Source organism: Dendrobates tinctorius, unplaced genomic scaffold, assembly GCF_039654945.1.
Source record: "Dendrobates tinctorius isolate UK_male_01 unplaced genomic scaffold, ASM3965494v1 ptg000139l, whole genome shotgun sequence".
NCBI classification, from domain to species: Eukaryota; Metazoa; Chordata; class Amphibia; order Anura; family Dendrobatidae; genus Dendrobates; species Dendrobates tinctorius.
Window position 1 is genome coordinate 13,027,947 of NW_027361807.1, and position 13,001 is coordinate 13,040,947.

Sequence of the window (13,001 nt, forward strand, 5' to 3'; positions counted from 1 at the left end):
GTTGTCCAGTTTGTCCTGAGTACGCTTGTACCCCATATATGGGGGGGGACCACTGTTTGGGCACACGTTGGGGCTCGGAAGGGAAGTAGTGACGCTTTGAAATGAAGACTTGATGGAATGGTCTGTGGGCATCATGTTACATTTGCAGAGCCCCTGATGTATCTAAACAGTGGAAACCCCCCACAAGTGACCCCATTTTGGAAACTAGACCCCTCAAGGAACTTATCTAGATGTGTGGTGAGCACGTTGAACCCCCAAGTGCTTCACAGAAGTCTATAACGCAGAACCGTGAAAATAAAAAAATCTTTTTTTTTTCCACAAAATAATTATTTTAGCCCCCATTTTTTTATTTTCCCAAGGGTAACAGGAGAAATTAGACCCCCAAAGTTGTTGTGCAATTTTTCCTGAGTACGCTGATACCCCATAAGTGGGGGTACACCACTGTTTGGGCACACGTCGGGGCTCGAAATGGAGGGAGCACCGCTTGACTTTTTGAACGCAAAATTGGCTGGAATAAATGGTGACTCCATGTCGTGTTTGGAGACCCCCTGATGTGCCTAAACAGTGGAAACCCCTCAATTCTATCTCCAACCCTAACCCCAACACACCCCTAACCCTAATCATAACCCTAACCACAACCCTAATCCCAACACACCCCTAACGAAATCCCAACTCCAACCCTAATCCTTAGCCCAACCCTAACCCCGAGCCCAACCCTAACCCCGAGCCCAACCCTAACCCCGAGCCCAACCCTAACCCCGAGCCCAACCCTAACCCCGAGCCCAACCCTAACCCCGAGCCCAACCCTAACCCCGAGCCCAACCCTAACCCCGAGCCCAACCCTAACCCTTAGTCCAACCCTAACCCTTAGTCCAACCCTAACCCTTAGTCCAACCCTAACCCTTAGTCCAACCCTAACCCTTAGTCCAACCCTAACCCTTAGTCCAACCCTAACCCTTAGTCCAACCCTAACCCTTAGTCCAACCCTAACCCTTAGTCCAACCCTAACCCTTAGTCCAACCCTAACCCTTAGTCCAACCCTAACCCTTAGTCCAACCCTAACCCTTAGTCCAACCCTAACCCTTAGTCCAACCCTAATCCTTAGTCCAACCCTAACCCTTAGTCCAACCCTAACCCTTAGTCCAACCCTAACCCTTAGTCCAACCCTAACCCTTAGTCCAACCCTAACCCTTAGTCCAACCCTAACCCTTAGTCCAACCCTAACCCTTAGTCCAACCCTAACCCTTAGTCCAACCCTAACCCTTAGTCCAACCCTAACCCTTAGTCCAACCCTAACCCTTAGTCCAACCCTAACCCTTAGTCCAACCCTAACCCTTAGTCCAACCCTAACCCTTAGTCCAACCCTAACCCTTAGTCCAACCCTAACCCTTAGTCCAACCCTAACCCTTAGTCCAACCCTAACCCTTAGTCCAACCCTAACCCTTAGTCCAACCCTAACCCTTAGTCCAACCCTAACCCTTAGTCCAACCCTAACCCTTAGTCCAACCCTAACCCTTAGTCCAACCCTAGCCCTAACCCTGGACCTAACCCTAATGGAAAAAAAAAAAAAAAAAAAAAAAAAATTAGTTTATTATTTGTCCCTACCTTTGGGGGTGATAAGGGGGGCGGTGATTTACTTTTTTTTATTTTGATCACTATGAAAGTTTATCATAGTGATCAAAATAAATGAATGAATCTGCAGCGTTGCAGATTCGATTCGGCGCACTGCGCATGCGCCCGCCATCTTGCAAGATGGCGGCGCCCATGACGCTGGACACCGGGACGGATAGCGGGAGGTCGGAGGCACAAAGGAGGGTGAGAGTGGGTGATCGGAGGGGTGATCGGAGGGCTGGGGGGGCAGATTATGACGGCGGCTGCCGATCGGTGCCGTCAGACGGTGGCGGCAGCCGATCGGTGCAGTCAGTCGGTGTGGGGGGGGGAGGGGGGGGTCGGGTCTCGGTGTCCAGCCATGTCCGATGCTATTTCAGCATCGGCCATGGCTGGATTGTAATATTAAACCATTTTTCATTGGTGAAATATTACAATCGCTCTGATTGGCAGTTTCACTTTTAACAGCCAATCAGAGCGATCGTAGGCACGTGGGGGCTAAGCCACACCCCCAGGTGTTAACTCTGAAGGGTCCTTTGTGTGCGGGTCGGGTGACCTTTCAGTGACCCCGGTCACCCGACCCGCAGGGGGGCTATTTATAGCATGACGCCTACGTAGGCTTCATAGGTCGTTTGGGCACTGCTTTTCATGACGCCTACGTAGGCGTCATAGGTCGTGAAGGGGTTAAACACCTTCACACCAGAGCCCAGTTTCGCCTTCGTGACCAGGCCATTTTTTCCCCAATTCTGCCTGCTGTAACTTTATGTGGTAATAACTCTGGAACGCTTTAATGAATCCCACTGATTCGGAGACTCTTTTTTCATGACATATTGTACTTCATGATTGTGGTAAAATTTGCTCGCTATAACTTGCGTTTATTCCTGAAATATCGGAAAATTGGTGAAAATTTTCACAATTTTCTAACTCTTAATTTGTATGTCCTTAAATCAGAGAGTTATGTCACACAAAATAGTTAAGTAACATTCCCCACATGTCTAATTTACATCAACACAATTTTTGAAACATACTTTTTTTTTGTTTGTAAGCACGGTAAGGGTCAGAAGAGAAGGAGCCCCGATTGAGTTTTGGAATGAAAAATTGGCTGGAATAGCGATAGCGGACGCCACATCGCATTTGGAGAGCCCCTGATGTGCCTAAACAGTGGAACGCCCCCCACAATGACCCCATTTTGGAAACTAGACCGCTTAAAGGGAACCTGTCACCCCCCTGGGCATTTTTAAGTAAAAGAGCCACCTTCAGCAGCACTAAGGCTGCATGATTGACGTCTATGGGAGGCGTGGCCCAGATGGCAGCACATGGGCATGATGGACGGCTATGGGAGGCAGGGCCCAGACGCTGCAGACACATGATTGACGGTGGGGAGGCGGCTGCTTCAGTGGGAGACTCCAACCTATGGGGCGCATAACAGGTATGCAGGTATGAAGACCTATTTATAAAAATTAATATTTCTGCATTACTGGGGGTCAGAAACGGAAGCGCCACCTTCACAGAATGTAGCATTAGTGCTGCTGAAGGTGGCTCTTTTACTTAAAAATGCCCCGGGGGGGGGGGGGGGGTGACAGGTTCCCTTTAAGGAATTTATCTAGATGTGTGGAGAGCATCTTGAGCCCTCAGGGGCTTCATAGCATTTTATAATATTGAACCGTAAAGATAAAAAAAATTAAAAAAAAAAAACAACACCTTTTTCCCACAAAAATGTTGTTTTAACCCATTTTTTTCACAAGGGTAACAAGAGAACGTGGATGCCAAAATTTGTTGTGCAATATTTCCGGACTACGCCGATACCCCATATTTGTTGGAAAACGACTGCTTGGGCGCACGGCAGGGCTGGAAAGCAAAAGAGTGCTATTTTGGATGGAGTAAGTTGAGGATACCATGTTACATCTGAAGTGCCCCTAACAAACCAAAACAGTAGAAAGCCCCACAAGTGACCCCCATTTTGTAAACTACAGCTCTCAAGAAATTCATCTAGGGGAGTAGTGAGTATTTTTAAAGGCAAGCGATTCATAAACTTGTATAACATTGGACTAAGTAAATGAAGTATTACTATTTTTTCCACTAAAATGTTGCTTTGACCCCAAGATTTAAATTTTCAAAAGGGGCACTAGGAGAAAACAAACAGTACAATAAGTTGTGCTATTTCTCATGAGTGCATCAATACCCCATAAGTAGTCGAAAAATACTTTTGAGGTACAATGCAAAGCTCAGAAAGGAAGGAATGCTATATTACAGTGCAAATTTTGCTGCATTGGTTTGAGGATACAATGTTACATTGGCAGAGCCCCTGGGGTTCCAAAACAGAATGAACCCCAATAATGGACTCCATTTTACAAACTACACTTCCCAATGAATTCATCAAGGGGTGCAGTGATCATATTGACACCACAGGTGTGTCACAGAATTTTATACCATTGGGCAGTGAGGAAAAAAATAACTATACATTTTCACCACAAAAAAAAAAAAATATATATATTTTAGCCTCAGATTTTAAAATCTGTGCCAAAATGTGTCTCACAATTTCTGATGAATGTGGCAATACCCCATATGTGGCTGTACAGTACTGCTTAGCCACACAGCAAGACTCGGGAGGGAAGGAGCACTGTTTACAATAAATTTTTCTCCAAGAGTTAGTTTTTCGGACTCCATATACAGAGTCCTTAAAAGCCAGAAGAGCAGAATTCCCCCTCAAGTGACCCCATTTTGGAAATTATACCCCTTTGGGAATGGTTCTACAGTTGTAGTGACGATTTTGACTCCATAAGTGTTTTCCAGAAACAGGCAGCAGTGGATGTAGCTGAGTGAAAAATGCAAACTGCCGTAGTAGTGACCATTACATTGAATTGATAAGTACCTTATAGTGACGTATCCATTATGCCCAGCTTATGCTTCTGGAGGCATGCACCCATAAATAAGGCGGGCTCTTATCGCTACAGAAATACCAAAGATATGGTTTAGGTACACTGTGCGGCTCAGAAGGCAGGGGGGCATTTGGATTTGGGAGCGCAGAATTTGCTGGATTTTTTTTTTTGGAGGGGAGTGGAGCTATAACACTTTCACAGCTCCTTTGTATTACCAGTAACGTGGCAGTCAATATATTTGGGTTAAGAGATGACGGACCTGAGTGGGGACTTGCTTTTTTGGGGGGACTGATTGAAGCTTTTATTGGGAAAATTTAATATAACGTTTGGGATCACATTTATCCGCTGCTCTAAACTGAGCACTTACTTTGGGGTTTCCATCTGCCCCCATAAGATGTTCCATACATTCATTATGCCCCATATGCTGCTGCTGCTGCAAATATAAAAAAAAAAAAAAAAAAAAAATGACACTCACCTCTCGTCGCTGGGGGCTCGGTGCCAGTGTCCTGAGCAGGCGGCGACAGGTGACGGCATCACTGCTGGCTCAGGACCCCGGCACTGGCGACATTTACCAATCCCCACTCTATGGCTGCGCGTTACTCTGTCTTCTTGGTCCCTCTGTCAGTGACGTTTAGGCAGAGGGAGCGGCGCGCACTAACTACGTCTGACCTGAACATCACAGACAGAGGATGCGGAGGAGAGGACAGAGCAACGCGCAGCGATGGAGCGGGGACAGGTGAATACAGCATATACTTGCCCCCTCCTGGCACGGTCCTTGCAGCCCCCCTGCTTCTCCCGGTCTCCCTTCAGTGGTCAAGTGGTACTGCTCATTAAAGTCATAAATATGTGCATATTCATGACTTTGAGCAGTACCACATGACCGCTGAAGGAAGGAGCCCGAGACCGGGAGAAGCAGGGGGGCTGCAGAGACTGCGCCGGGGAGTAAGTATGACCTGACACCTCCGCTCCCCCTCCGACCCTCTGGTATATGGACTCGCATATAAGCGGAGAGAGGGACCTTCAGCCCCAAAAAATGGGCTGAAAACTTTGGCTTATACGAGAGTATAGACATACATAATACAGTATGTATATATACATATATATATATATATATATATACACACACACACACATACACAATAAGATCATCAGTGGTACTGATTTATCTATGTTATGTCCGATCTGCATTTCTATTGCAATAATTTTTGCCAGTGTTAGTCTCTTTATTCATAATCAGGTCCCTAATCAGGTCATTAATGTGTGGGGATTCGATTTTTATAATTGTATCGCACTATTTTAAACTTATATATTAAATCTCTTCAAAGTAGCCTCCTTTTGCTTTGATTACTGCTTTGCACACTCTTGGCATTCTCTTGATGAGCTTCAAGAGGTAGTCACCGGAAATGGTCTTCCAACAGTCTTGGAGTTCCCAGAGATGCTTAGCACTTGTTGGCCCTTTTGCCTTCGCTCTGCGGTCCAGCTCACCCCAAACCATCTCGATTGAATTCAGGTCTGGTGACTGGAGTCCAGATCATCTGGCGTAGCACCCCATCACTCTCCTTCTTGGTCAAATAGCCCTTACACAGCCTGGAGATGTGTTTGGGGTCACTGTCCTGTTGAAAAATAAATGATGGTCCAACTAAACACAAACCAGATAGAATAGCATGCCGCTGCAAGATGCTGTGGTAGCCATGCTGGTTCAGTATGCTTTCAATTTTGAATAAATCCCCAACAGTGTCACCAGCAAAGCACCCCCACACCATCACACCTCCTCCTCCATGTTTCACGGTGGGAACCAGGCATGTAGAGTCCATCCGCTCAACTTTTCTGCGTCGCACAAAGACACGGTGGTTGGAACCAAAAATCTCAAATTTGGACTCATCAGACCAAATCACAGATTTCCACTGGTCTAATGTCCATTCCTTGTGTTCTTTACCCAAACAAGTCTCTTCTGCTTGTTGCCTGTCTTAGCAGTGGTTTCCTAGCAGTTATTTTACCATGAATGCCTGCTGCACAAAGTCTACTCTTAACAGTTGTAGAGATGTGTCTGCTGCTAGAACTCTGTGTGGCATTGACCTAGTTTCTAATCTGAGCTGCTGTTAACCTGCAATTTCTGAGGCTGGTGACTCGGATGAACTTATCCTCCGCAGCAGAGGTGACTCTTGGTCTTCCTTTCCTGGGCCGGGCCTCATGTGAGCCAGTTTCTTAGTAGCGCTTGATGGTTTTTTCCACTGCACTTGGGGACACTTTCAAAGTTTTCCCAATTTTTCGGACTGACTGACCACTCGTTTTTCTTAACTTAGAATTTGTATTATGGCAAGAAAAAAATCAGCTAACAGTCTATTCAGTAGGACTATCAGCTGTGTATCTACCAGACTTCTGCACAACACAACTGATGGTCCCAACCCCATTTATAAGGCAAGAAATCCCACTTAATAAACCTGACAGGGCACACCGGTGAAGTTTGTGCCCCCGGTGGCCACGGGTGTTACTACATGTTTAATTAGTCAGCAGGTGGTGACCTCCCCCCTCCTTCCTATAAAAGGTCATCAGCTGCTGCTGCTCCCTGTTGGTAATACTGGTCATTTGCTAACCAACCTTGGTGAAGACTGGACCTACCTGGTGGGATTCAGCTTATTTTTATGTACATTTAATCGAAGTACATTTGATCAAAGTATGAGGCAGTTATAACATGGCAATTAGACAGGGCAGGAGACAGGTAAGACATTTATATACATCTCCTCCCTGTACATTTGGATTACAACAAATATTTACAATATGCATTTGTATAATTTATACCCTGGCAGCTACATTAACACACATCCACCGCCCTGGCACTAACTCTCTACACTCCATCCATATTGGCCCCTCACGCCTTTCCTCTCCTATGTATAGAACTCACGCTCTTTTCACATTGCTACACAGCACAGATCCATTCAGTCCCACCATTCAACATCAGAGATGCTCTCACAAATCACTAAACCATCTGCTCACTCTTTCTATCCTCCTAGTCGCAGGAGACATTGCTCCCAAGCCTGGTCCCCCATGTTATAGAAAGTCAAACACCCCCCCCCCCCCAACTGCTACACTCAGAAACCCCTCTAATCTTAATATTCCCCGCATGACTCCTGTCTCTCTTAATTGTGCCCTTTGGAATTCTCGCTCAGTGTGTAATAAACGCTCCTTCATCCATGACTTTTTCCTTTCAAATTCTCTTAACCTTCTGGCTCTTACTGAAACCTGGATGCAGCAGTCAGACACTACTGCTGCTGCTCTTTCATATGGGGGACTACACTTTTCTCATACCCCAAGATCAGACAAAAGAGCAGGTGGAGGCGTTGGTCTGCTCCTATCACCAAAATGTACTTTTCAGGTTATCCCTCAACTACCCTCACTTGTCTTCCCTTCTTTTGAGGTACATGCCGTCAGACTCTACACCCCCTTCTCCATGCGAGTGGTGGTGTATACTCCTCTCGGCCCCTCCCATCAGTTTCTGGATCATTTTGCCACTTGGCTTCCACACTTTCTCTCCTGTGACATCCCTACCCTCATCATGGGCGATTTCAACATCCCCATTGCTCTTCCCCTCTCCCCATCTGCTACTCACCTTTTATCTCTAACCTCCTCGTTTGGCCTTTCACAGCTTACTAATTCTCCAATGCATGAAGACGGAAACTCCCTCGACTTGGTCTTCTCTCGGATTTGTGCAGTGGATGATTTCGCAAACTCCCCTCTCCCGCTCTCTGACCACAACCTTCTTTCATTCTCTATCAAGAACTGCCAGGCCGCTCAGGTCACCCCCACTGTCCATATTTATAGAAACATACAGACCATTAACACCCAGAAACTTATGAAGAACTTGCAGTCTTCATTGGCCCCAATCTCCTCCCTCTCATGTCCTGACTGCACTGAAGCATTACAATGAAACACTTCAAAGTGCCCTGGATGAATTGGCACCTCCTGTACATAGAACAACACGACACAGACGGCGACAATCCTGGCACACCTTGCAAACACGTTTCCTGCAGTGGTGCTCCAGGTGCGCCGAACGTCTGTGGAGAAAATCCAATCTACACGAAGATTTCATCCATTATAAGTTTATGCTTAGAACATACAACACTGCCCTTCACCTCTCCAAACAAACCTATTTCAACACCCTCATCACCTCACTATCCAATAACCCTAAATGTCTCTGACACTTTTCATTCCCTGCTCAACCCAAGAGTGCAGGCCCCCAACCACGGAGCTTCGAGCTGACGATCTGGCCAATTACTTCAAAGAAAAAATTGACCATATCCGACAGGAAATTATCTCCCAATCACCTCATACCATGCACTGTCCTCCCTCCCCCACTGCATCTAGCTCACTCTCTGATTTTGAACCAGTCACAGAAGAAGTAAGCAGGCTCCTTGCATCTTCTCGCCCAACCACTTGCACCAGTGACCCATTTCCATCACATATCATCCAGTCCCTTTCCCCTGCTGTCACCACTCACCTAACTAAAATATTTAACATCTCTCTCTTCTGGTATCTTTCCCTCCTCATTTAAGCATGCCATCATACAGCCACTACTTAAAAAACCATCCCTCAATCAAAACTGTGCCGCTAACTATAGACCTGTCTCTAATCTTCCCTTCATCTCTAAACTCCTGGAACGCCTGGTGCATTCCCGTCTGATCCGCTATCTCTCTGATAACTCGCTTCTCGACCCTCTCTAATCCGGTTTCCGCTCTTTGCACTCTACTGAAAGTGCCCTCACTAAAGTCTCTAATGATCTACTAACAGCTAAATCTAATGGTCACTACTCCATGCTAATTCTCTTGGATCTCTCTGCAGCATTCGACACTGTGGATCATCAGCTCCTCCTCACCATGCTTCGCTCCATCAGCATCAAGGACACCGTTCTCTCCTGGTTTTCCTCCTACCTCTCTGATCGCTCCTTTACTGTATGTTTTGCTGGTTCCTCCTCCTCTCATCTTCCCCTTACTGTTGGGGTTCCTCAAGGATCAGTCCTAGGCCCTCTCCTCTTCTCTTTGCATACTGCCCCTATTGGTGAAACAATCAGTAGATTTTGTTTCCAGTACCATCTCTATGCTGACGACACCCAATTATACACTTCTGATATCACGTCTGCCTTTTTACAAAACACCAGCGATTGTCTAAACGCTGTGTCTAACATTATGTCCTCACTATATCTGAAACTGAACCTGTCAAAGACTGAACTCCTTGTGTTTCCTCCCTCTACTAATGTACCTATACCCGACATTGCCATTTCTGTGTGTGACTCCACTATTATTCCCCAGCAACATGCCCGCTGTCTTGAGGTCATATTTGACTCCGAACTTTCATTCACCCCCGACATCCAATCACTGGCTCGCTCTTGTTATCTGCACCTCAAAAAACATTTCTAGAATTCGACCTTTTCTTACTTTTGATTCCGCAAAAACTCTTACTGTTTTTCTTATTCATTCTCATCTAGACTATTGTAACTCTCTTCTAATCGGTCTCCCTCTTACCAAACTCTCCCCCCTCCAATCTGTCTTGAATGCTGCAGCCAGGATCATATTCCTCACCAATCGTTACACCGATGCCTCTACCTTGTGCTAGTCATTACACTGGCTACCCATCCACTCCAGAATCCAGTACAAACTTATTACCCTCACCCACAAAGCTCTCCATGGCTCAGCACAACCCTACATTTCCTCCCTCGTTTCAGTCTACCACCCTACCCGTGCCCTCCGTTCTGCTGATGACCTGAGGTGGGATCCTCAATAATCAGAACCTCCCACTCCCGTCTCCAAGACTATACACGTGCTGCGCCAATTCTTTGGAATGCACTTCCCAGGTCAATACGATTAGTCCCCAATCCCTACAATTTTAAGCGTGCCCTGAAAACGCATTTATTGAGACTGGCCTACCGCCTCAACACATTAACCCAACTATCCCTGTGTGGCACTGTCAAAAGTTTTACCATAACCAGGTTCCCCGCATCATGTTCCCACATGCTTTATGCATCCATTAGCCCTCTGTGTCTGTACTGTTACACACTTAACATTATGGCTGGTCTAAACAATCAGGGCAATTGTTATCACCCACCTTTCGGGTCTACCTTTTTCCGCACAGATTGTAAGCTTGCGAGCAGGGCCCTTATTCCTCTTGGTTTCTGTTATGATCTATGTGATTACAGTTATGCTGTAATGTCTATCGTCTGTACAAGTCCCCTCTGAAATGTAAAGTGCTGCGGAATATGTCGGCGCCATAGAAATAAAATTTATTATGAAGTTTGGGTTTTTAGCTGCTTTAACCCCGTGGTGTCTGCTTTATTTTCCCTTGTGTGTTATTTGGTACAGTTCACTTTATTCCCTGTCTCACCTCCTGGGGAGGGGGTTGTGGGTTCAGCTCAGGGCTAAACATGAGATAGGGACAGGTCGGGGACTTGGGCCTCATTACCTTCAAGTGTACCCCCACGTTAAGGAAAGTCAGGGCACCTCCTTAAGCCTGAGGGGCAGTTCAGGGGACCAGGTTCCACGTCTCCTGCTTTTTCCCTACTACCCCGTGATAGTTAGACTCAGCTGCTGGGGTGTCGGAGAGGTGAGTATAGCAGCGGTCTCCCTCTGCTATCTTCTAAACGCCGCAATCGCAGCATCTAAAAAAAGACAGCAAAAGGTTAACATTGGCACCTGATCCAATCAGGTCCCTGTGCTGTCACATGTCAGAATCGCAGCGCTTGCAGGTCCCTAGGGGTCCTGAGCGCTGCCAGACCACCAATTGTAGAAAAATGTTGGAGCTGGACAAAGCCAACATTTATCTACAGTGGGCAGTCAGGAAGCGGTTAATTTACCCATTTCCAACATCGGGCGTACATTTACGTCGATGTCGGACTCCCTCACTTTGATGTGGGCTCCGGCGGTGTTTTGAACAGCTGACATGTGCTCACAATAGCCGCGGGTGGAATCTGCAATCCACCTGCAGCTATTAACTAGCTAAATGTCACTGTCAATCGCTGACAGCAGCATTTAAATGGTGCTTCCGGCAATTGCGCCAGATATATGCACACCGGTGACCAATGTCATTGGATCGCGGGTCACTGGTGTGTCAGCATGACAACTTGAGGTCTCCTGGAGACCGCTATGGTTGTCAGTGCCGGCTTGCTGTGAGCGCCACCCGATGGTCGGCGCTCATAGCAAGTCAGTAATGCAGCTACATAGAGGCGAACTGATCATTGCCTCTATGTAGCTGAACTGATCGAGTTATGGCAACTTCTAGTCTCCCATGGAGACTATTGAAGCATGTCAAAAGTAAAAACAAAATGTTTTTAAAAATTTTTAAAAAAAAAATATATAAAAAGTTCAAATCACCCCCCTTTCGCCCCATTCAAAATAAAACAATAAAAAGAAAAATCAAACATACACACATTTGCTATCGCCGGGTTCAGAATTGCCTAATCAATAAAAAAAAAATTAACCTGATTGCTAAACGGCGTAGCGAGAGAAAAAAATCAAAACGCCAGTAGTATGGTTTCTTTTTGTCGCCGCAACATTGCATTAAAATGCAGTAACGGCCGATCAAAAGATCGTATATGCACCAAAATGGTATCATTAAAAACATCAGCTCGGCACGCAAAAAAATAAGCCCTCACCCAACTTGAGATGACGAAAAATGGAGACGCTATAGGAATCGGAAAATGGTGCAATTTTTTTTATTTTATTTTTTTTTTTTTTTAACAAAGTTTGGAATTTTTTTCACCACTTAGATAAAAAAGAATCTAGACATATTTGGTGTCTATGAACTCATAATGACCTGGAGAATCATAATGGCACGTTAGTTTTAGCATTTAGTGAACCTAGCAAAAAAGCAAAACAAAAAGACAAGTGTGGGATTGCACTTTTTTTTGCAATTTCACTGCACTTGGAATGTTTTCCCAATTTCTAGCACATGACAATGTAAAACCAATGGTGTAGTTCAAAAGTACAACTTGTCTCACAAAAAACTAGCCCTCACATGGCTATATTGATGGAAAAATAAAAAAGTTCTGACTCTGGGAAGAAGGGGAGTGAAAAACGAAAATGCAAAACCAAAAAAAGTGGGTTAAGGGGTTAAAGGCATGAGTATCAGAAATTTCTCAATAAAAACTGTATATCCTATAGCTAAATTAACTCAGATGTCTCACCTTGCTTTGCTGCTTTGGCACATGTCCATTTTCTTGTTTCTCACTTGAACCTGTCAGAAAATCTTGGTTCATGTCAAATACTTTATCTGTCTGTAGAAAAAAAAATATTCATGTCTAGTAAATAAGAAATGTGTAAAATGCTCCCTGAATGACAACTTTAAAAGTTATATATATATAAAAAAAAAAAAAAAAATTACAAATGGACAACTTAAAGTAATAAAAATAAAAAACAACTTAAAGTAATAGTAAGAGCGTTCTAGGGTCTTTAGACAAAGTGATTCTTTAGGATAACATGAGCCGATTTGCTAATAACTATTTTGTAATGAATGCAATACATAGTTTGT

The 13,001-nt window shown here is 45.2% G+C and overlaps 1 protein-coding gene across 4 annotated transcripts in view; it reads right to left on the reverse strand.

Moving 5' to 3' along the window:
• LOC141048963 (SCY1-like protein 2) overlaps nucleotides 1-13,001 on the reverse strand; it is a 53,758-nt gene that overhangs the window by 10,495 nt on the left and 30,262 nt on the right. For all 4 annotated transcript variants that reach the window (XM_073545041.1, XM_073545040.1, XM_073545042.1 and 1 more), the window contains one exon: nucleotides 12,658-12,747. In XM_073545041.1, the coding sequence (XP_073401142.1) occupies nucleotides 12,658-12,747 (90 nt within the window). The remainder of the gene's footprint in view (nucleotides 1-12,657; nucleotides 12,748-13,001) is intronic.